Source organism: Muscardinus avellanarius (genome assembly GCF_963383645.1).
Source record: "Muscardinus avellanarius genome assembly, chromosome: 2".
Taxonomy (NCBI): Eukaryota; Metazoa; Chordata; class Mammalia; order Rodentia; family Gliridae; genus Muscardinus; species Muscardinus avellanarius.
In genome coordinates this window covers 17,644,909-17,667,415 of record NC_137787.1, presented here as the reverse complement: position 1 = coordinate 17,667,415, position 22,507 = coordinate 17,644,909, and the positions used below count along the sequence as shown (strand labels likewise).

Genomic DNA, 22,507 nt, shown 5'->3' with positions numbered 1-22,507 from the left:
ATTCTTCTCTAAGCATAGGCTAAACATGAGAAAACGGAGTGCTCTCACAGCTAAAGGTGAGTTCAGTCAACTAGTGCCCTTGCATTGATCTTTTATCTCTCCCAACACTTTTCTTCTAATCCTCTCCATAATTACATGAACTGCAAGAGCTTTCCTGAAGCTGTCAATTCTCTCTTGCATCCATTTTCAAAGGGCCAGCGGGCGCTAGATCAAGCTGTCAATGTCCCCTACTCTGCGACCCACAGGCCTCTTGGCACATCTGTCAAGAGCCTCCTAGGATTCTTGAAAACTCTTCTCCACTGGAAGAAAGCAGGAAGGGTGGAGGAGCCAGAAAAGTATTGATCCATTCTTTTAACATGCTAATTTACCCAGAACTGCTTCAGTCACTGCCAGGCTGGACACTTCAAAAGGGAACTGTTTTTCAAAGTGAAGATGTCTTTTTCAAACACTTACAGCAGAAAACAAATGAATCCAAGTCTCAAGTTCACGGGTACAATGTGGGAGAGGTCGGCCAAATAGAAGTCGGATGGTTAATAACACAAAGTGAAAGCCTAAAATTATGGATTAGTAATAAGAAATTTGCAAGTGTGAAGCATATTCTCAACATCTCAAACCTGTGTGCATCCTAACCAATTAGGGTAGAACCTGCTTAGTCACGTTAATCTTTAGGAGAAAAATTAAGGGAGCTATAATTAAAACGATTAATAACACTGATATTAATGAATGCTTGGGCATCTCTACAAATGAGGAAAGTGGAAAATAAAGCTGTTTATTTCACTGTACCTCTAACTGGTAACACAATAAAGGCTAAACTGAAAGGGGAAAAAAAAAAACCTGGTGATGTTGGGAATTGCTGTATTTTTTAAAGTTTTTAGTTATAAAGTACCTTTGTTAGCAGGTTTCTTTTTTGTTGTTGTTTTAATTAGTGACATACAGTTCAGGTAAGTCTACAGGACCTAGGTGTGTAATGATTGAAAAGTATTTCCATATTAAGTTTGTAAAAATGAATTCAATGAAAGCATCGATTGGCTCCTAGTTTTCAAGCCCTGTGTTTCTGGGGAGACAGTGTTCCTTGTGAATGGTTATTAAGGGAAGAAGTCACACAAAAGAGAAAGCAGCATCTATAATGAAGAGTCCACTGGGGAAAGCAAGAGTGGGAAACTTGATGTCTTAAATCAGGGTCTAGAGGACAAAGGCCCAAGAGAAAAGCATTCCTAACCGGCGGGGTCTTAACTGATCCCGAGGTTGGCCCATATTTACCTGCCATGGTATTATGCAAGGAAATCAGTATTCTGTTAACCTCTGACCTCGGGGATTGGAGTCACACAAAGGCCCAAGCTGGAGTCCTGGGAGAACACAGCCAAATGTCAAACAGCAGGAAAGCAACTGTGACAGAAACATTTGGCTTGGGCGCAGCCTGCTCCATTGGGACAAACTGCCATTCACCAAAACAGGCCATGAAGAGATAAGGCCATAAAATATGAACAAAATGGAACCCTTTTCGCCTTGCTTCTAAATTGTTAGTTTTATGGGACTTCATGCTGAACAGTATGAAAAAAAAAATCCAATTTGCTTTGAAGCGCATTAGTCTGTCTAACATACTAATTATTGTTTACACTGCCATTTGCCTTCTATTAAGAATTGAATAATTACCCAGCACTTCATAGTTTAAAAATACAAGCAAACAGGATTATCTGGGTAATTAAGAAACTGTACCACAGCTTTGTACTGCTGTGGAAATATCTGTACATGTCAGGGAAATGATCGTTATCAATCGACTTACTTCAAATGGTGTTTTAAGGATTTCGAGCAATTTGAGATCTGTAACTTATTAAGAAGACGTTAAGTCAGATCACCTTTGAGAAGTGTGGGTCGGTTTCAATCCCACCTTAGAGACAAGAGCGGGATCGGCCGCTGAATTTTCTCATCTACTAATGACACTGGAGAACGTATCATGTACGCAGCATTCTGGGGCTCCTTAAGCCTAATAATCCATCCCAAATGGACTTTGGACGGCATCATCAAACTTTGTCAGACCATGTGCAGCTAAGCCAAAGCTCTTCTACATTTAGATGTTGTTTTAACTGACCCTGCCTCTGCTTAATTATGGCAACATCTGGCTGTGCCCGTTTTTCTACCCTGTGAAATTAGTTTGCACTGAAGACTAATTGAACTTCAAAAACGTTTCATGAAAAAGCCGCTTCTTTTAGCTTATACGATGGTGGCCTTTCTAAAGAGAGGGCTATGCCCATGCAGAGTGTGAAAGTGTGTTAGGTAAAATAGGCAGGTTCCCATTTTAGGAAGGATGAAGGGTAAGTGCCTTTAGAAACCTGGGGCCAGTTTAAGGAGGGAAGACGGGAATTCAAAAGACAAGGCTCAACCCAAAGCGAAAACACGTGCAGTCCAGAGAATACGCCTTTATCTGGGGCCATATAAGTGAAAATTAGAGATTTCTGTTTCCATTCGAGATAGATGAAGATATTCACTCACAGCGGCAGAACCTCAGCTGAAAGAGCCGGCGGTTCTGTTTATTGAAGAACTGATGGGATTCCAACCTAAAACCTATTTTCTTAACTTCCTGAGACCTGACAATTCTTCTGCAAAGAACTTTACTTTTCCTGCACAAACTTTTTCAGCCTTTTGTTGGGACACTGGAGAACATTCCTAGCATAATCTGAATAGTGCCACCTCCTCCCACCTCAGAAAGAACAGCAAGATTCCAGCTGAAGCTGCCACTAAACCAAAGAGCCCAGGACTTCAGAACCAAGGCCTGGTGCCTTCACCAAAGGTCAAACTGAAATGAGCAGTGGGGGCCTGGGCTGCTCTGCACGGAGCAAAGGGCGGCGGGAGTGACAGCTCAGTCTGTGCTGGGGGAGGTGTGCACCAAAAGGGCCCTGTGCAAATAGTGGGCCCTGGCCTCCCACCCCCAATCTCTGGAAGCATTCAAATCAAAACCGAATTAATTTCCATGGAGTCTAAATCATCGGGTTCTGCATAAACAGAAGGCGATTTTGGCTGGAGTTTGCAAAGGAAGCCCTCCTAGCCTTTGTGCAAGGGGGAAATGGGTGTGCTGTTTTGCATGTGGGCCATACAAAATATGCAAATAAGGAATCTGCTGCCTGAAAGGCAATGGCGGGCAGACAGCTGAAGACCTGCATTCACCCAGGGAAAGCGCCTGTCTCCAAATGCACTTGTAAGCCGCCTGCCTCAACAGGTTTGTTTCCCAGGAAGGTGGAAATACACCCTGAATATTCATAGAATGTCCATTTAGTCACGGGACTACTAATTACCTTCTGGATCATGGAACCAAGTGACCTCACCTGCTCTCTGCCCCTGAAGCAGCTCAGAGGTACCAGCTGTAACAGGATGCAAGGAGAAAGGTTTGATGCTCTAGGTGAAAAAGACACAGTCTCTCTGGTCCAGGGGACAGCTGAGGCCTTCTTTAATCATTTCTTCTCACAGGCACAATAAAAAACTAAAGAGAGCACTGAGCCATGTTATTGGACACAGATAACCAGTTTTTTGAAAAGCTAAAAGCTATAAATTGCTGCCTAATTTTATAGAAATAGCCACAGGGCTGAATAAATAAGATGCCACCCTTCTAAGCTACCACATCTCATGGATTATGAAAAATTTTTTCAGGGCTTTCTTATTTCATTTTAGTCTCTAAAGCACTGAACTTCTGCCTGCAGAAAGGCTGAAGTGCGTTCTGTGGTTTCTGCCATGGAGCAAAGACTGATGGACTCCCACAGTGGTTCTCAAACTTTGTGGTATTGGAACCCTTTCTACTCTTCAAAAATTACTGAGGAACCCAGATGAGATAGCATACACTTAGCTTTTTTTAAATTTATTTTCATTTATTCATTTTTTATTTTTATTTTTCTGGGTCTGAGGATGGAACCCAGAGGCGTTCTACCTCCAAGCTTCACCCCCAGCCCTATTTTTCCTTCTTTATTTTGAAACAGTCTCAGAGTTGCAAAGGGCCTCACTAAGTACCTAAGTTTTTTCGTGAACCACAATCCTCCTGTCTCAGCCTCCCAAAAACTGAGATTACAAGCCTGTACCACCAAGCAAGGATACACTTGTAATCCTAGTACTTAGAAGGCTGAGACAGGATGATGACAGGTTCAAGGTCAGCCTCAGCAACTTAGCAAGACCCTGTTTTAAAATAAGAATCAAGAAAGAAAGGAAGGAAGGAAGGACGGACGGACGGACTGGGGTGGACTGGGGTATAGCTTGGAGGTAGAATACCCCTGGATTCTATCTCCAGTACTGCAAAAAATTAATTACAATAAATAAAAATTAAAATAGGGATAGGGGTATAGTTCAGAGGTAGAGTGATTCTGGGTTCAACTCCCAGCATCCCTCACCAAAAAGAAATAAGGATGCCAAACATGTTCAATTTATATGTTATAGCTATTGATATTTACCATTAGAAAACCAAACAAGAATATTTACAAGTATTTTTCATTTATTGGAAAATAGCAATAAACCCATTTCATGTTAATACAAACAGCTCATTCGGGGGAGGGACTACTGGGGATGGAACCCAGGGGCATTTTATCTCCAAGCTACACTCCCAGCCCTATTTTTTATTCTTTATTTAAAAACAGGGTCTCATGGAGTTGCAAAAGGACCTCACTAAGTAGCCAAGGCTGTCCCCAAACCAAGATCCTCCTGTCTCAGCCTCCCAAATGCTGGGGTTACAAGCGTGCACCGCCGTGCCCGGCACAGCCAACTTGAATGAAAAGATAACTATGTATTTCAAAACAAAAGAATGAGAACACCATCTGGCTTAGTAGAGGACACCTAGATAATTACATTTGCTTCTCTATTCAATTGAATGAGATAATCACACTTCAGACAACCTCAAAAAAAAATAGCATCTTACTGTTATTATAAAAGTTTTGACCTTGCAGGGCCACACAAACGGATCTTTCAGAAGGACCCAGATGGACCTTGGTTCAGAACCAAGGCACTAGGAGAGTGACCTGGGAATGGAAGGTTTGGCCCATGTGAACAAGGCTGGCCAGTCTCTACCCTGTATAAGTCACACCTCTACTCGGGAACCTCACTGAACTGCTTCCACTGTTGCACAGAGACTCATCAAATAGCTCCTCCTATTGCCTTATTTCTACCTAACAACAAAACAATTGGAGTAGCAATTTTCACATATTGAGTGGCTCAAGACCTAGCACTGTGCTAAGCCCTTAATACATACATGCTTCTGAGAGTACATGAGGCATAACAGCACGTGATCAAACATCAGCAACTCGCCAATGTGAACGTAAGGTTAGGGAAGCAAGTTAGCATCCACAATCACACGTCTGGTCAAGTGGCTCAAGTAGAAACTAAATCCGTATCTCAAACTTCCAAAGCAGTTCTTAACCATCTGTACTAACTCTGTCTTAAACGCGTGAGCCGCTGGGGAATGTTCAGGCAGAAGGATGATTCATCAACATGATTAAAATAAAAATCCAATTGAAGGAGGAATCATAAACTAGGACCTTATTAATACATTAGTCACATGGAAAGATTTTGATATGTCATGTCAACTTCATAAAGCGTAACTTCGCCAAATAAATGTTTAATATGAAACAGGCCAGAATTCATTATGCATTTATTTATTTGTTCATTAATTCAGTGAGCATTTCATAAGGCTCCATATGTTCCACAGTCATCATGGTGTTTCTAGTTTGGAGACACCTAACCAGGCTCATTCATTCACAATCTCCTAGGGAAGGTTTACTAAACTCACTTGTTCAAGATAAAGCCCGAAAACTAACAAGGCAAGTTTAATTATTTCATTTCTTAACAAAACGTGCAAGTAGAAGTTACCAAGTAAAGTGCTTGTTTAAAAATATTACTAGGACCACTGTGAATGTAGCTCAGTGGCAGATAACTTGCCTCGTATGCAGGAGGCCCCAGGTTCAATCCCCAGGATCCTCCCCCCCAGAATAAAAATTACCAGAAAACACCGAGAAAACCTAAATATCTACCAGTAAGGGAAAGATGAATGTAATATATATATTTTTGCTAGAGACTACTAATCATCAATGAAGAATAAACAAAAGCTAGCCAGCGTGTTGGCACACACCGGCAGTGCCAGTACGTGGGAGGAACATAGGCTGGAGTCCAGCATTAGCAACTTAGACCCTCAGCAACTTAGTAGATCCTTGTTTAAAAGTAAAAAAATAAAAAAGACCAGGTATAGTAGCACCCAGTACTTGAGAGGCTGAGACAGGGGGATCGAAAAAACTAGCAAAGGTTTGTGAGGTCCTCCACAACTTAGTGAGACACTGTTTCAAAATCAAGAATAAAAAATTGGGCTGAGAGTGGAGCTCAGAGGTAGAATCCGATTACTACATATACACAAAAGTAAAATAAAAAAATAAAGAGAAGTTTCTGGGTACAGTGGCAAATGTCTGAAATCCCAGTAATTGGAAGATCATAATTTTGAGGCCAACCTCAGCAAATTAGAAAGACCATACCTGAAAATAAAAAATAAAAAAGGTTTAGCCGGGCATGGTGGCACACGCTTGTATCCCCACGCTTGGGAGGCGGAGACAGGAGGACCGTGCAGATTCAAAGCCAGCCTCTCTGGCTTAAGAGACCCTGTTTTCAAATAAAATATAAAAAATAGGTCTGGGAAGAGTTTCATCCCCAGTAGCACCAAAATAAAAAAAAATTAATTAAAAAAATAAAAAATGTTTATGGATATAGCTCAGTGGTAGAGCATACCTGTGTGAAAGATCCTATCTGAAAATAAAAAAGGCTTAGGGATACACCTTAGTGGTTGAGTGTGCACGCACACATGTGTACACATACACATGTACACACACACATAAAGAAAAGTTATATGTTCTAATGTGGAATGATGCTCATGATAGTAAAATATCATAAAGACAAGGTGATAAGGAAATGCATCAACCTATTGTTTTTTAAATACTTATATATACATACATATATATGTATATATGGGCTATCAATACATTGTGAAGAATGGTAACTCATAAAAAGTTGGAGTTGGAGGTTGAAAACTGAGTGTGTTCAGGTTGTGTGTGTGTGCTTGCTTGTGGGTAGGAGGGTAAGACTTCACTTTTTCCTTTATACAATTCTGTACTGGAAATTTTTCTGACAAGCATGCAATGCTTTGGTAACATTAAATTTGTTGATTAAATGCAAAAAAATTAAGTGGTGAAGTTCAATTATATGAAAGTCAAACTTCTATCATGGCCACCTCTGCTCTGCGCAGTGGTCACCCAAAGACCATTTAATCAGGCTTTTTCCTAAAGGTGCAAGCATTAACGGAATAATTATGTCTTAATTCAATTTTGAAAGGTACAAGAAAGCTCAGTTAGACTGAACTAAGTCAGCAAAATCTTAAATACCCTATTTCAAAAATCCCTAACTGAGATCATTTCTCTGCGATGCTTTGGTGAACCCCAAATATGAACCGTTGCACGAGCCACACAAAAGAAACCTGGTCACACAAAAAAGGGGGAAAAAGTATAATGGGAAAAGAACAATAATTAAACCGTGCTCTTCTCTCCTAGATAAAGAATTACATTTCTTAGTGATCACAGTCAGGCTTCAAAGCCAGAGATAAAAGCAGCCCCGTGATGCAAGCAATTGATGCTTAAAGACAGGATTCAAAGGTAGAAGAAACATTTCATAGTGGAAAGGAGAATAAACAGCATCTCTCTGAACTCCGTTTTAAGTGCTTCCTTTCCGCTCCTTTCTCTTACAGTCTTTCTATAGCATGTTAGAAAAACAAAGCAATGATTTATTTATTTATTTTTTTGGACACAGCTCTCCCTATTTTCAGAGCATAAATTTTAAAATACTTTAGAGCCAACAAGTCATTTCTACCTTGTTCTTTCTTCAGAGAGCATTTAATAAGACACCTTTGGCTGTTATGAGTACCTTTATATATGTAACAATATATAGCAAAGATTTTCGATAACTCCTCAATTTATGGTGGTTATCTTCATATTTTTTGGTGCTGGGGACTTGAACCCAGAATTTGTGCACTGCTAAGCAAGCAATCTACAACTGAGCTATATATAACCTCTGTATGGTAAAAGTTATACATGCTAACAAGTCTTGAGTCACGCTTAAGTGCATTTGTCACAGGTGTGATTCTTTGGCCTTAAAAAAATGGTTCTACAAGAATGTTTTCTTTTTAGTAGTATTATTTTTACATATTTCCTCTAAAAACATTGGTTATTAATATTTCTAAAGAATAAATGTGGACCTATTCTTTCATCTTGTAGCATTTGTGTGTGTGGTACTGGAGACTGAGGCCAGGGACATGTTACCACTGAATTATACCCCCAGATCTATTTTACTTCTAATTTTGAAACAGAGTATCATTAAGTTGCTGAGGACCTTACTAAGTTGCTAAGGCTGGCCTTGAATCTGTGATCCTCTAGTCTTAGCCTCCTAATGACTGGAATTACAGGTATGTGCCACCCTGCCCATTAATTATTCAGCCTATTTGTTTATTTATTTATTTACATATTTTGTGGGGGGGTACTGAGGATTGAACACAAATGCATTCTGCCTCTGAGCTACATTCCCAGGCCTATTTTTTATTTATTTTTTAATTTTGAAACAGGGTCTCACTATGTTGGGGAGTGCCTCGCTAAGCTAAGACCATCCAGGGCTCCAGGTCCTCCTGCCTCAGCCTCCCAAATACTGGAATTATAAGTGTGCATCACCACACCCGGCTTCTTATCTTTTAATTAAGGGAAAACTAAGTTAGTAAAGCATCTTCTCGGTTTCTTCTGTTTAGTATTTATGAAGTAATGCACACAATTGCCTCCACACCCCTCAAACTTTCTCGCTGGGGGCGGGCTGCAGGGTGAGGTCTGTAAGTTGGATTTCCTTTGCTTTGACAGTGTGACGGGCCTGGTGACAGGCCCGGTGACTGGACCGACTGGCACCCAATCACCAGGCAAGCGCAAGCTCCAGTCACAGTCTCCTGGAGAGGACAGACAAGTGGCTAATACTTATTGTTGTCCTACTGAGACCAAACCAAATCATTTCAGAAAATTCTATTCAGGGGCACAATGAACTTGCAGCTGCTCGGGGGCCAGGCCAGGCAGCTCCCTGCAGTCTTGATACATTGGAGGCAGCTCTTCAGGCCTTCTCCACATTAGCGTGTACTGCTGGGTCGAAGAACGGCAAGAGAAGTGTCGCTCTGTCCCCAAAGACACTGGAGGACTCTGGTGGATGACCAGGGTTAGATGCAAACAACAGCGCACCCCAGGCCCTGCCTGCCCTGGCCATTTTTACCCAAGCATCCTTTGTCAAACATTTAAGATCTTAATCAATCTTCACTCTGACCTCCCAGACCCTAAGGAAGATGGATGAGGAAGCAGATGACCTTTCACCTGCTCTTCTATTTGTCCTGCCACAGTAGAGGCATTGAAAAGACAATGGAGAGGATCCTGCTGCCAGAGTTGTGAAGACTTGCCCAGTACTCCTTTATAGTCCTCCTTAAGCTGCCTTTACACTACTTTTCTTGTCCCACCCCCAGATCATTGTCGCTCTTTCAAAGGAAAGTTCTCCTTCCTATGGAAGAGGGGAAGAAGGGAGAGTCCAGAGACAGAGAGAGGAAGAAAGAAAGAGATTCTTAGGATATGTTTTTCAATATGAGGTGTGAAAGTGGATGTTATTTTCTCTAGGGCAAAAGGCACGGGGATGCTTCCTATCTAGAACCTTGACTTTGAAAAATGGCTGAGAGTATATTGTTTTTTCTTGGTACTGGACCCAAGGGCATTCTACATCCAAGCTATATCCCCAGGCCTAAATTTAGCCTTCATTTTTTAAATTTTTTCTTTTTATTTATTTTAATTTTTTCTTTTTATTTCTTTTTCTTTTTTTTTCTTTTTTTTTTTTTCTTTTTTGGTGGTACTGGAGGTAGAACCCAGGGGCTTTCTATCTCTGGGCTATACTCCCAGACCTATTTTCTATTTTATTTGGAAACAGGGTCTCACTAAGTCGCTGAGAGCCTCACTTGCTGGCTTCGAACCTGTGCGATCCTCCTCTCTCGGCCTCCTAAGCACGGGGATTACAATCGTGCACCACCATGCTCGGCTTTTAGTCTTTATTTTTAAAACAAGATCTCACTAAGTTGCATTACACCTCACTTAGTAGCTGAGGCTGGCCGTGAACCTGCGACCTTCCTGTCTCAGCCTCCCAAGTACTGGGATACAAGTGTGCATCACCAGGCCCAGCTCAGATTTCCCTTTAATATTTCCACTTAACACCCTTAAAGTCAACAGCTATGACCTTGAGAAGAGCAGGTGATATCAGAAATGTCTGCACTTACACCACCTATTTTGCGTTTTATGATCTATAAGGTGACTTTTACCAAACTTTAATCACCAACTGCTCACAGCAAGTTCGGGAGTGAAGTGTAACTGTTATTCTGTTTTACAGATGAAAAGCCCAGGGTGCAGAGCACCTAAGAAATGTACCCAAATCACATGCTACCTGACCAAATGGAAACGCATCCTCTTGTCTTTACAGTCTTTCTGCTTTGTCTTCTCTGATACCAGTAATGATGTCAAGGGTCACTCTTATTATTCCTGGACTCTTTTCAGTGTTGAGTGACCTTTGAAAAGTCTCACTCAAGTGATTTAAGAATTCCTGTCGTTCAAAGTTTTCCTTTTCCCCTAAGTTCATTAGAGATATTCACTTGGTAGAAATGAAGACAAACAAGCCAAGAGCAAGGTTTTGTGCAAGAAGTGTTTTGAGAGAAAAATATTAACCCCCTGGGCCACATGTACACAAACCCTGAAGGTGCTCAACAGTGGCTCCACCAGCCTTCTCCTTCCATTGAAGAGCTGGCCTTGTCAAAGAAACAGTTTGCACAGAAAAGGAAGCCCCGCCCCTTCCACGGGTCACATGATTGACAGGAATTCCAAGATCATTTCCATAAAGCAAACCACTAACATGTTCAATTGTCTTTACATCCACTTCCCCCTCCATCTTTTTCTCTTTTCCTCCTAATTTGAGTTGTAAAGATGTCAAAGAGTTGCACGCTGTAGCATGCCTATGACTTACTGCGCTGTACGGCAATTGAAAATCAATGGCGTTAGATCCAGGGAGATGAGCTAATGCTGAAGGGTACACATTTCAGTAGGAAATGGAAGACAGTATTTCTTAAAAAAAAAACGCGCGCGCGCGCGCGCACACACACACACACACACACACACACACACAAACACACACATAAGAATCTTGACGTGTGAAGATGTTCAAGTCCTATGTTAAAAAAAATTGAAAAGGCAGAATAATGGACTTAATATGTGATGGGGTATTACGGCTCTGTTCACGTCACTGTTTCTGCTCTGATCATTGCAGTTTAGTGGCCAATAAAAATGCACTCACATTTCTTCTCTTATAATACCAGGAATAGACTCAGGGTTTCATTTGAGAACAGTGAGTGTGTTTGCCAAACCAAAAGCAAGCAAACAAACAAACAAACAAAGCAAGAAATCAATCCTTATAGAAAAGGTTCAATTTCAGCTTGCAAATTTCTAAGTTTGCAAGCTTTGTTTTCCCTTTTAAGAGATAGCCACTTTTTTCTATTATATTCGTCCTTTTTTTATTAAAGGACATTCACTGTTAGTTATTCAGAGAAACAACCATAGCAAATCCGAAATGGCACCTTGAAAAAGCACAGCCTGTGAAAGGAGAAACGCCTAACGTTATGACACAAAAATCATCAAAAACGCAGTTTTCTTTAGGTTCTGACTGCCGACTCCCAGTCACTCAAGTGCAGCACCCTATAGTTAATCCCACCTTGTCATTAAGATGGTTGAGATGCCAGACAAATTGTTTGGCAGTCAGTTATTTCGGGCTCTTTAATCACCAAAATCAGATGGACCATGTGGCCAGGCAGTCTACAGCTCTACAGCTCAACTGTCACCAGAAGAAGAGATAAGTGGGCTGTCCTCTACAGGAACCACAGCAACACTGTAACTGTTTAGCAGTAACCATAACAGGGCACAAAACAGGCACCACTGACAAACCACTAAAAATAAATATCAAGAACGACAAACACTTGCGATACCTGTTTTTTTTCTTCTCCTTAATCCACATATAGCGCGAGCAATCCGGGTAAATATGGATTACTTTCAATCCTTCTTCAGACACAAAACTACTATAAAATAAATGCCTTTACACAATTCCCAATATTCTTATGGAAAGGGGAGACAGGGCAAGAAGAAGGGGCATGCACTGAACTTTAGGTGAGAAAAAAAATCACCTTGGTAATATGATGATTAGTCATTGGCACAATACAAAATACATTATATTTTCAAGAACTCAATAACCAAAAATAGATTGCAATTCACTATGCCTCTGACACAGATCAAATAAGAAGACCCTTACTAACCCTATTACACTCTCCTGAGAGAAATCAAGAAGTCTTTTGTCAAGATTAACTTCATTTAGAGAACCCTATCCATGGGTGGACACATCATACTCCAAACACTGAGACTCCGCTAAGTTGGGCCCCTTCTCCACTGGTCCAAAAGGCAGGAAAAAAAATGGACTTTCTTCCCATAACTTGACTCTCATCGACGGCGGGGAACTGGAACAGTGCAGTCCTAGCTTCACATGTAAACCATGCATTCACATTCACTTACGATGAGAGAAATTTGCCAACATCACTGTGTTTTACCAAGTCTACAGACAGGACCGCTGGGGCTCACTCACGGGTCCACCCTCTTTAAGCAAGGATCCATCAAGGCCCTTCCTTCGGCCTGGTCATTTACACGTCAGAGGATGCGCCCACCCAGCGGATACAGATCTAAGGGCCTGTGAGCAAATGTACTGGTCCTTCTGCTGATGACAGCAGCAGCCAACTTTTGTCAGTATTAGAGCGACGCCTTAGCCTTGCCACCTGGAGCTGTGGCACTTGCTCATTAGACCCCTCTGTGCCACCACGACCCATCGGGGCTGCTAATTACTGGCGTTACTCCATTCAGTCTCATCTCTGATTTAATTGCACACACTAAGCCCTAATGAAAAGTGCAAGATGGCTTCTCTTACCTTGGCACTCTCCGCTCTGCTCCTCATGCCCAGCGTTACACAGGCAGTTGCCAATGGGTACCAGCCATTCCCCATCTGCCCCACAGTACATTTTTGGCACATCCTTCTCTTCTGAGTTGTTGACACAGGAGCCTCGAACTTCCACCAGGGAAGAGGTATCGGCCCCCGTGATGGTGTCTGGAAACTGCGCCAGATTGCGCACCGTGAGTGGGCACTTCTTATAGAACACGCGCACGGACACCAGGGCGATGCAGGCGCCCACATCCTGAAAAGCCAGGTAAAATCCCTTTTTGCTCAAGGGCCCTACATCCCGGATCTCGGTGTTCAGCTTCATGATCCTGTCGCCGATGTCCACTTGGGTGAAGCTCTCATCGGCCGCGATGGTGTCGATCTTAGCAAATTGGCTCTCCCTGATGAAACGCTCCTTGTCGTTGTCGGATTCGTAGTAGTACAGATTGAAGGTCTCCTTGCAGGTCCCCATGACGCCCGGGAGACTGTTGCAGTCCCTCAGGGTGAACTTAATCTCAATGTACACCCTCTGCGCCCCTTCTCGGGTGATCCAATCAGTTCGCAGCCAGTTATTCTGGCTGGCTTCCATCACATTGCACACCTGGTAGGTGCGGATCGGCGTGTTCTTTTCATCCATAATGCTGACTTCTTCCCACTGTAAAGAGCCAACGGGCACGTGTCAGTTACCAGCCTGTATCAGAGGAGCATGATCAATTTCTATCTTACTCTCACAGGACATTGACTATTTTTCTTTCAATAATGAAGGAAAGGCGGGCATGGTGGCACTCGCCCGTAATCCCGATACTAGGGAGGATGAGGTGAAGATCTCAGGCTTGAGGCCAGCCTCAGCAACTTAGGGGGACATCCAGAAACCTACTGAGATCCTCTATCACAACCAAACCAAAAAAGGTCTAGGGGTGTAGCTCAGAAATAAAATGTCTCGGGGTTCAGCCTTCAGTATCAATAGTAGTAGTAGTAGTAGTAGTAGTAGTAGTAGTAGTAATTAATAATAATAATAATAATAATAATAATAATGGATAAAACTATTGAGCACCAATCCTCAGGAATAAAGCATGTCATAGGAGGTCACACAATGAGGAGGTATTTTCTTTTTTTTTTTTCTTTTTTAATTGTTTCACTCTTCTGCCTAAAATCCAGAGGCCATGGTAGTTTATTGCTTGTGAGTTCTTTGTGGTGCTCTGTCTCATATTTACCTATGACAACAGCTACAATTTCAAATAGTAACACTTCAAATTGGCTCACAAATTAAAATAGAAAAAAGAACTAGTATGTATATTGTTTCAGCCACTAAACAGAGACGGATAAATTGAGGACAGGAAGAGCAGAGCTTGCCAAAAGGAAGACAATTATCAGCTAATTAGTGCTGCTCCTGTCAGAACTTTGCTCTCAAATACCTAAAAAATGTCAATTGATTGTTTTTGGCACCCTCACTACTCTTTCAAAGGAAAAGAAAACTCCATCATTCAGGTTTCGGTAATCCTGGGAAGACAAGTAAAATTTACAGTTGGGTTTCTTAAATATGCTACTACAATCACAGAAGACTTTTCAAGACCATGCATTCAATTAGAAAGTGTGTTCGAGTTCATATTTTTGAACGAGACACATAAATAATAAAAAAAAATACATGCTTCCTTTCTACCTATTTAGAGTCTATTAGTTTTGTTTTGTTTTGTGGTACTGGGGATTGAAGCTAGAGGCATTCTACCTCTGAGCTACATTCACAGCCCTTTTTTAGTCTTTTTTTTTTTAAATAAGGTTTTCTAGGTTGCTGAAGCTGGCCTCGAACCTGCAATTCTCCTGTGTCAGCCTCCCATGTACCAAGATTACAGGAATGTACTCCCATGCTCAGCTTTCAGTGGACAGTTACAATGATGAGTGGTATTTACCACTGAAAGCCCAAGAATCTTAGAGGAGGACAGAAGTGTTTTCTTGGCCATCTGCTTCTTAACACAAAGTTTCTAATGGTGGGATGATCTGAACTCAGAGGAATTCCCTCTGACTAATTTTACTCATACCACAACTTTAAAAAATTATCTTAAAAGCAACAAGAGAGTCCGGGCTCCCATCCCACAGCTACTACATTAGTAGACAACCTCCAATTTTTTATTAACATCTACAGTAATGCCTTGATATAGATCTGGCATAAATCAGCTTAAGTATCTAACACATGAATATAATTAGAAGAAATAAAGATAGCTTTAAAAAAAAAAAACATGTATTCTACACTATCTCCACTTAAAGCTCCATTCAATCCAGTGAAGTCCATGGGATCGTCGTAATGTACCTTTTAACAGGTTTTCCATCCATGCATAGGGAAGCTATTAATGGATGGCAATGTAACTGTGCAAAAGGCCATAATGCATAAAATTCTGTATTCCTTTCATCTGCTACCATTATAAAAGTAGGAACAGGGAGGGTAAGTGCCCTGTGGTGATTGAAATTTCTTTTTATCCAGTAAGCAATAAATCACCAGTAATTTACTTATTTGGGGAAATTCATGTAAATCCAAAAATAGATCCCCACCTTCAAAAAAAAAAAAAAAACACTCACTCAGCACGTTTCTCATCTCAGAACAAAAGGAAAACGGGAAGGCATTTCTCTGTGCAAATGGGAGCAGAGAGCGGTAACTTCCAGGGAATGTGACAGGATAATTCAGGTCCAGCATGGACTTTCCAGCCTGAGCTTAACTGTCTAAACAGGCTGATCAGTTTACCAGAACAATGAAGCACCTTCCCTTAGTTTTACATTTAAACACCAGCAGCAGTGGCTCCATCCAGTCCTTCAGGTGAACTGCTAAGAAATTAGGTTTTTGCTAGTGTTGCCACAGGAAGCTATCACCTTCCTTTATTCTCCTGTTCTGCAGAGTTGGGTTTCTCTATTAATAATAATAATAATAATAATAATAATAATAATAATAATAATAATAATAGTAATACCAGTAACAACAAGTAGATGTCATTATCTGACAATTGTTCTAAGTTTCCAGCAAGGATGAGAAATAGTCTAGCCATAAAAAGAGATTTTAGAATAACAAAAAACTCAAGTGTCTTCTACCCTCAACTAAAAAGAACTCTTTAAAGACTGTAGACACCCAGTTCATCTCTTTAAGCCTGAGAAAAAACTTCAGTGATAAAATCTAGAGATTAAATAAATGTTATAAATTGACACATACAATCTCTCAATGGCAGTTCTGTCTTCTGGAATGACTAATCCTGCTGTACATAAACAAAATTCACTACTAACTTCTAATAATACTTAAAATGTTGCACACCTAAAATTAATGAAAAGGAAAAAAAACTGCCTACTTTACTGCACAAAAAGTACTGAGTTGTATAGTATTGCACAGTATTTTGTGTTTTGTATAGGATATGCATAGTATTTTAAAAATAAACTTTAAGACAATGAAAAGAAGTTTTCTGTCCACAAAAAAGTGACCAGATACTGCTTCAGCAGTTCTACAGAGGGGAAAAGAAGAAAAGGAAGAAAGGAAGGAAGGATGTGAGAGATAAAGGAAGAGAAAAAGAGAGGAAAGAAGAGAGAGAAGTCTGCAGCATATTAAATTGTAATAAACACTTTCCAGAAACTAGATAGACTATAGATGTGTCATGACTCAAATGTGTCACATCTTATTTTTATATAAATCACATGCATATTTAGTGAGCCATTAGGTTAAAAATCATAAATGTATTTCCTCTTCAAACTTAAGAGCAGCCATAAAAAAAAAGTAAGACTCATTAAATTTATTAACACAAGTAAGGGTTCCTTTCACACTCAATTTTCCTAGCAGCTCCTAATACATTCCAACCTACGGAGCAAGGCTCCTGGTGCAGCCTGAGAAAGCCGGGCCTGAATCAGTGACCTTTCCAGGGTATAGGATTAACAATGAGGCTGACTCTCACAGAGATAAAGTTGTACCTTTCTTCACATTCAAAGCAAGAGGGCAATTGCCTGCAATCAGCAGTGGATACAGCTTGTCTACACTGCCAGAAGCCTGCCAATCACTCTCCATTCCCTTTAAAAAATGGTTTTAGGTGGAGATTAGAATTTTTCTGCAAAGCCTAAACCAAAGGCAAGCAGGCAGGCAGGCAGTCAAGTTCAGACAGAAAGACAGGAAGACAAGACAATCTCGGATTGATTTCAGATGCACCGCAAGGAGGGCCTGCTTTGATTCTCCACTTCTATGACTACTTTCTAGGAATCTTTCTTTAATTCAGTCTTTTATTGCTTATTTAGTTGTTGGGTATGGGACACCAGGTTAGGTGCTAGAATTTTTACCTGAAAATTTTCTGCTAATCTCCCATTCCCACTGTTTCTTTTTTTTTTTCCTCTCTCTTTTTAAAAAATTTTTATTGTGCATTGTAGTCATACATCTTAATGGAGTACAAGATGGTAGGGGCATACAGTCACACATTACCCAATTAGCCCTTCCCCAATTCCCACCCCATTCCCTCCCACTGATTCTAATCCCGTGACTATCAAGCATGTGAAGGTAGGATGATCTACTTAAATTTTAAAGAATATGAGACATTTCAAAGTGGCAGAAGTCAGAGTTATATGTAATACTGATTCATATCCAAAGCTGATTCATTCTGACCTGCCGTTAAAAGAAAGGGGTGTGGTGGGGGGGAGTGTGACCATTGGCCCACACTGATGAGGAATATTCTCTTAATCTGCCCACCAGGGTAGTCATGGTGAGAGCAGCAAATTCAAGAAAAAATGTTACTTTTCTCATACTTTACCACCTAGCTTCCCCTCATCCCAAGCACTGAGATTCCGAACATTTAAACTTTCACACCTTACACTAACAATGCACAACTTTGGGGTTATTCTGCACTGTGGTATGCTTGGGGCTCAGGTTCACAAAGTTTTCTCTCACGCTGCAAAGCAGGACTTCAGCTGATGTAAGATCCTGACAGAAAAGTAAGGAGCCCCCCTGCCACTTACATTGGTACAATTGGAAGTATTTTCTCTCTAGTATATACCTATTTATTCATTTTCCTAATCTGGAAACAATTGCTCTAGAATTAACCCTGTCCGGCCTTCATGGCCATCGCTGTAATAAGGCATGAATTCTAATTTGGTCCCAGATCGTATTTATTGTGGGTATTTTAGTTTTAAATAGGCACCTAAGTCGATGCCTCCACTGATATCCTAATTTTGAAACCCCTTTCTGCCCTTTTGGTTTCCAGTTTTTCCATGACAGAGTCATTCAAAGGGAGTATAGGATTTCTCCAACAAAGCGTAATTCACTTCATAGGCCACGGAGGAAATCTGACCCCTCGCCACAATCACCAAGAATCAAGCCATTAGGACTCTCAGAAAGTTGCTAATCACCCCTTTTTTTTACCCTTTGCAGCAGAGAGCAATTCAGAACTTACCCCTCCTTCCAGAGGGCTTGCTATCCACCCAAGTTCTCCCTGAACCGATCTGGAATCCAATAAAGTAACTGCAAAAAAAAAACAAAACAAAACAAAACAAAACAAAACAAAAAAAAAACAAAGGAAAATAGATTAATTTCCAATTGCAAAAAGCCAATAATACAAAAACCATTTGCGTGAGCGGTTCCATATGTGTGCAGGGAATGCTGTCCAACTCTGATCAGAACCTAAACTTGGTCTCACTTATGTAAATAATCATCCCTCACTTGATCTTCTCCCTCCTTTAAATCTACAGGTTCTTATTTATTTAACTTGCTTCGCATTTAAAATTCCATCCCCAGTCTCGGCCGATTCATTTTCTAAAAAGGATGAATAGAGAATCTCAAGTCTGATTCAAGAAAACAAATATATCAGTGCAGGGCAGTAACCTAAGGGGCAAAATGTGCATCCGTCTCTGTCTGGTATCTACAAGAAGTATTTGTTTTTGTAAGTTTCAGATGACGGTGGGCCTAACTCATCACGATGGTGAAGAGTCACAAGTGAATTCTACAGGAGAGGATTCCAAGGGTCATGGAAAAAAAATACTTTCTCCTCTAACACCCCCACCCCCAAATAAATAGGCTCTGGAAGTGGTATTCGCTGCTTTTTAAATATCAAAGTTGCCCCAAGGGGGCCTGCCCTCCTATAGGATTGGAATAAAAAGGAACCCTAGTTTTCACTTCCCCAGGTCTTTGGGAGGACAACCGGAGACTCATTCATCCTCCAGTGGAGGAGGCCTCTGGTTTGAATTCTAGGTGTGCAGTGCTGCCTATGGATGTGGTCTGCCTGTACCACACACCTAGGAGCATGCCTCCCAGCTCAGGGGGATGGGAGAGTGTGCCTGCGCAGTTGCGGTGCCCAGCTGAGGCCGGAATGGGCTAGAGGAGGTATGGAGGACCCAGAAAGACAGGCAATGAATTCCAGACCTCTCCCAATTCTCCCTCCCATCGCGATCTGCGGGCCTGGGGGTCGAAGGTCCATCTCAAAGAAACCACTGGGTTATTAATTCGATCAAGGAGGCAGGCTCTCCAGTGGGGGAGGGGTGGGAACGGGAGGCCTCCATCCTTGATCACGCGCGCACCCCAACTCTCAACCCCCCAGGCTCTCAAATTCTGCCCACTTCCCCTCCCATTTCACCCCCAAGTTAAGGGAGTTAAGAATCGGGCCCTTTTCCCTGATAGTTCTGAGGAGCCCCCAATGCTGGGGTGTGTTAATTATTTTAAAATGTCGCACCCGCCCGGTTGGCGCCCCCCTCCTCTCTCTCTCTTCTTGGTCCCTAGAGAAAGCCCGCTACATCCATTTGGGTTTATGTAAGGTGGATTAGGGACACAAAGAGAACAATAAGACCCAATTTACAAAAAAAGGGAGGGCGTAGCAAGGGAGGGGGAAAGGGAGACAAGAACGTGATGCGAATAAAAAGCAACAAAGTGAATTAATTTTTAAGGGAAAGCGGGGGAGGGGGAGGTTGGAGACCCCCCCTTCATTCACCATCACCCTCCGATTCCACATTGGGGCCTTTATGTCTAGAGCTCCCAAGTTTTTCTTCAAAAAAAAAAAAAAAAAAGGTAAAGAGAATGAAAACAGTCTCTGGGATTGGGGCAAGAGAAAGGTCTCAGGCGACCTCCTAACAAGTGTGTGAAGTAACCAGGAAAAAGCATGGTCCATGATTCCGCGCAGGGCGGCGGCGGGGAGACCCCGCACCCAAAGGCGCATCGCAAGGGGGCGGGGGGGGGGTTGAGAGGCCCAAGAGCGTCCCTTCCCTCCAGCAGGGCTGCAGGCAGGTGAATGCGCGACTCCCTCCGAGCCTGGGTCTGGAAAGCTCTGGGTACCGGCTGCCCAGCCAGGCTAAGTTGGTTTCTGGCTCCCTCCTTCGGAATAGGGAAAGTGATAGATTGCTCTGGGATGTGAGGACTGATGTCCGGGGAGACCAAGAGATGCAGGGACGGATCACTGAATGTGGGGAGGCGGACGGGTCGATGAGACAGATACAAGGCTAGATGCACGCAGGTTGGAGCGTGAACAGGCACTGGGACACACGCACACACACTCGGGGCACGCGCGCAACCCACGCATTTGCACACGCGCACACACACACACACACACACACACACACAAAACGCACACAACTCGCCTTTCTGGACCCATCGGAAACTAAATGGTTGCATCCCCAAACCACACACACACACACACACACACACACACACACACACACACACACACACCTCCCAGCATGTCCGAATAGACGCACACACAAGAGAGCACCCAGTCGGGTCCCGTCGGTGGCGCACGTTCCCTCTAAACTAGCTCAGGACCAAAGAGCGAAAACTCCAGGCTGTTCGGCTCGCCATCGGCTTCCCCCGGCTCCCAGGGTACTGCGTGGAGCGGCCCCCTCCCCGCCCTCCGCCCCAGGCCGCCCATCGCTCCCCCGAGGCGCGGGCCCGCGGAGAGCGAGGGGTCCGAGGCCGCGCGCTAGCAATCAGGTCACCGGCGCCCGGCGCGCTGCGGAGGCCGGCAGCGAGTCCCGGGGAGCGCAGGGCTCCGGAAACTTTGCAGAAACCGCAATTCCGAAGGCTTTCGCAGGATCCTGGGAGCACTAAGCCCTCCCTGCGCTCCGGGCTTGCGTTTCCCCCTCGCCTCGGGATGGCGATGGGAAGGACTTTGTTGTTGTTTTGCTGTTTTCCAAGCCCTGCGGGGGCTCCCGTGCACCCCCCTGGGCGCTTTAAGCGGGCCTTGGCCCGGGATGCTGATAAACTTTGGCCTTTCGCTACAAACTTGGGCAGGCCGGCCGCCGGCGCGGGTCTGCGCCCGGAGCAGCCTACCTGGCGGCTCGCCGCTGCCCTGCGCGGAGCCCCCGGCCCCGGGACCCTTCCCCAGCGCGGGACGAGGCGCTCACTGCAGGCTCCCAGCGCACCAGTCGGCCCCGGGCTCGCGAAGACTTTTCACGAGCAAACCGTCCCCTCTCTGTCCGCGACCCCAGAAAAGCCGCCCCGCTCTTACCTTCGTTCGCGGGGTACACCCTCGAACCGGTGACAGCGTCGCAAATCCCAAAGAGAAACGAAAAGAGGACGAAATAGAAAATCCCAGCCATGGTTCGCCGGTGCCAACGCTGCTCCTGCCGCTTCTATCCCAGTGGAATAAATGCTTAAGTTAGGAGTGCAGCAGGCTGAAGACATTGCCAAGAGGGCGGGCCCGGCCCGTGACGCCCACCCGCCAGTCACGGGCCCTCGGCCAATGACGGTGCAGACTGGCCTGGCAGGCCCCGCCCCCAGGGTGCCCAGCCCGCCCCCAGGCCCGGCGGGGCGCACGGTCCACCCGGGCTGCAGCCCAGAGCTCCGCCGCGTCCCCACCCCCGCGGAGCGACCCTGTCCGGTCCACCGACGCCCCTGGACGGGGAGGGAGCCTCGAGCCGCTGAGTTGACAGTGGGGGACCCGTGGACATGTTGGCATCCTTCTCTTCCCTCAACGGGCGGTTTGGGATGGAGAACAGGGCTCTTACTGACATTAAGTACCAAATGGGCCTGCCCCTGAGCTGCCGCCCCCTTTGCGGAGGTCGTCGGCTCGGCGCCCCGGGAACACCACCTGGGGCTGCTTGCTGGCCCTGCTCCCCGCCACCGCCACCCTCGGCTTCCTCGCCTGGTTTCGTGTACTTATGGCGCTGATACGTTTGAAATGCTTAGGGGGCTGGGGGCTCGTAGCTTGATTACTCGTATCCCCTCTGGCTCCCCTAGGAAGCCAGGACAACGTCGTCCCTAAGTCCAGCAGCACGCAGCAGGGCTCAGGTACTGTCTGCGAGACTAAAGGAATAGCTTTCTAGCGTCGGGGACGCCCTCCCCCCGGCCGGGTTCTCACCGACTCTCTCGCCTGGGGCCTGGGATAGGACTCCTGCGGCCGCGACACCCCAAGACGGCCACAACTACAGGGTTTCCACTGTGTGCTTTCAAGAGGGGCTCCCTGGAACCCAGCCTAGCAGACGCGGGGCGCAGAAGCAA

General features: G+C 43.9%; 1 protein-coding gene across 1 annotated transcript in view; it reads right to left on the bottom strand.

Moving 5' to 3' along the window:
- The window catches only part of EPHA4 (EPH receptor A4), a gene marked incomplete at its 5' end in the record, with an annotated part of 144,893 nt that extends 123,287 nt beyond the window's left edge, over positions 1 to 21,606 (bottom strand). Inside the window, 3 exons of the mRNA XM_080689172.1 lie at positions 13,072 to 13,735; positions 18,480 to 18,547; positions 21,516 to 21,606. Of these exons, the coding sequence (XP_080545298.1) occupies positions 13,072 to 13,735; positions 18,480 to 18,547; positions 21,516 to 21,606 (823 nt within the window). The remainder of the gene's footprint in view (positions 1 to 13,071; positions 13,736 to 18,479; positions 18,548 to 21,515) is intronic.
- Positions 21,607 to 22,507: the final 901 nt, after the last annotated feature.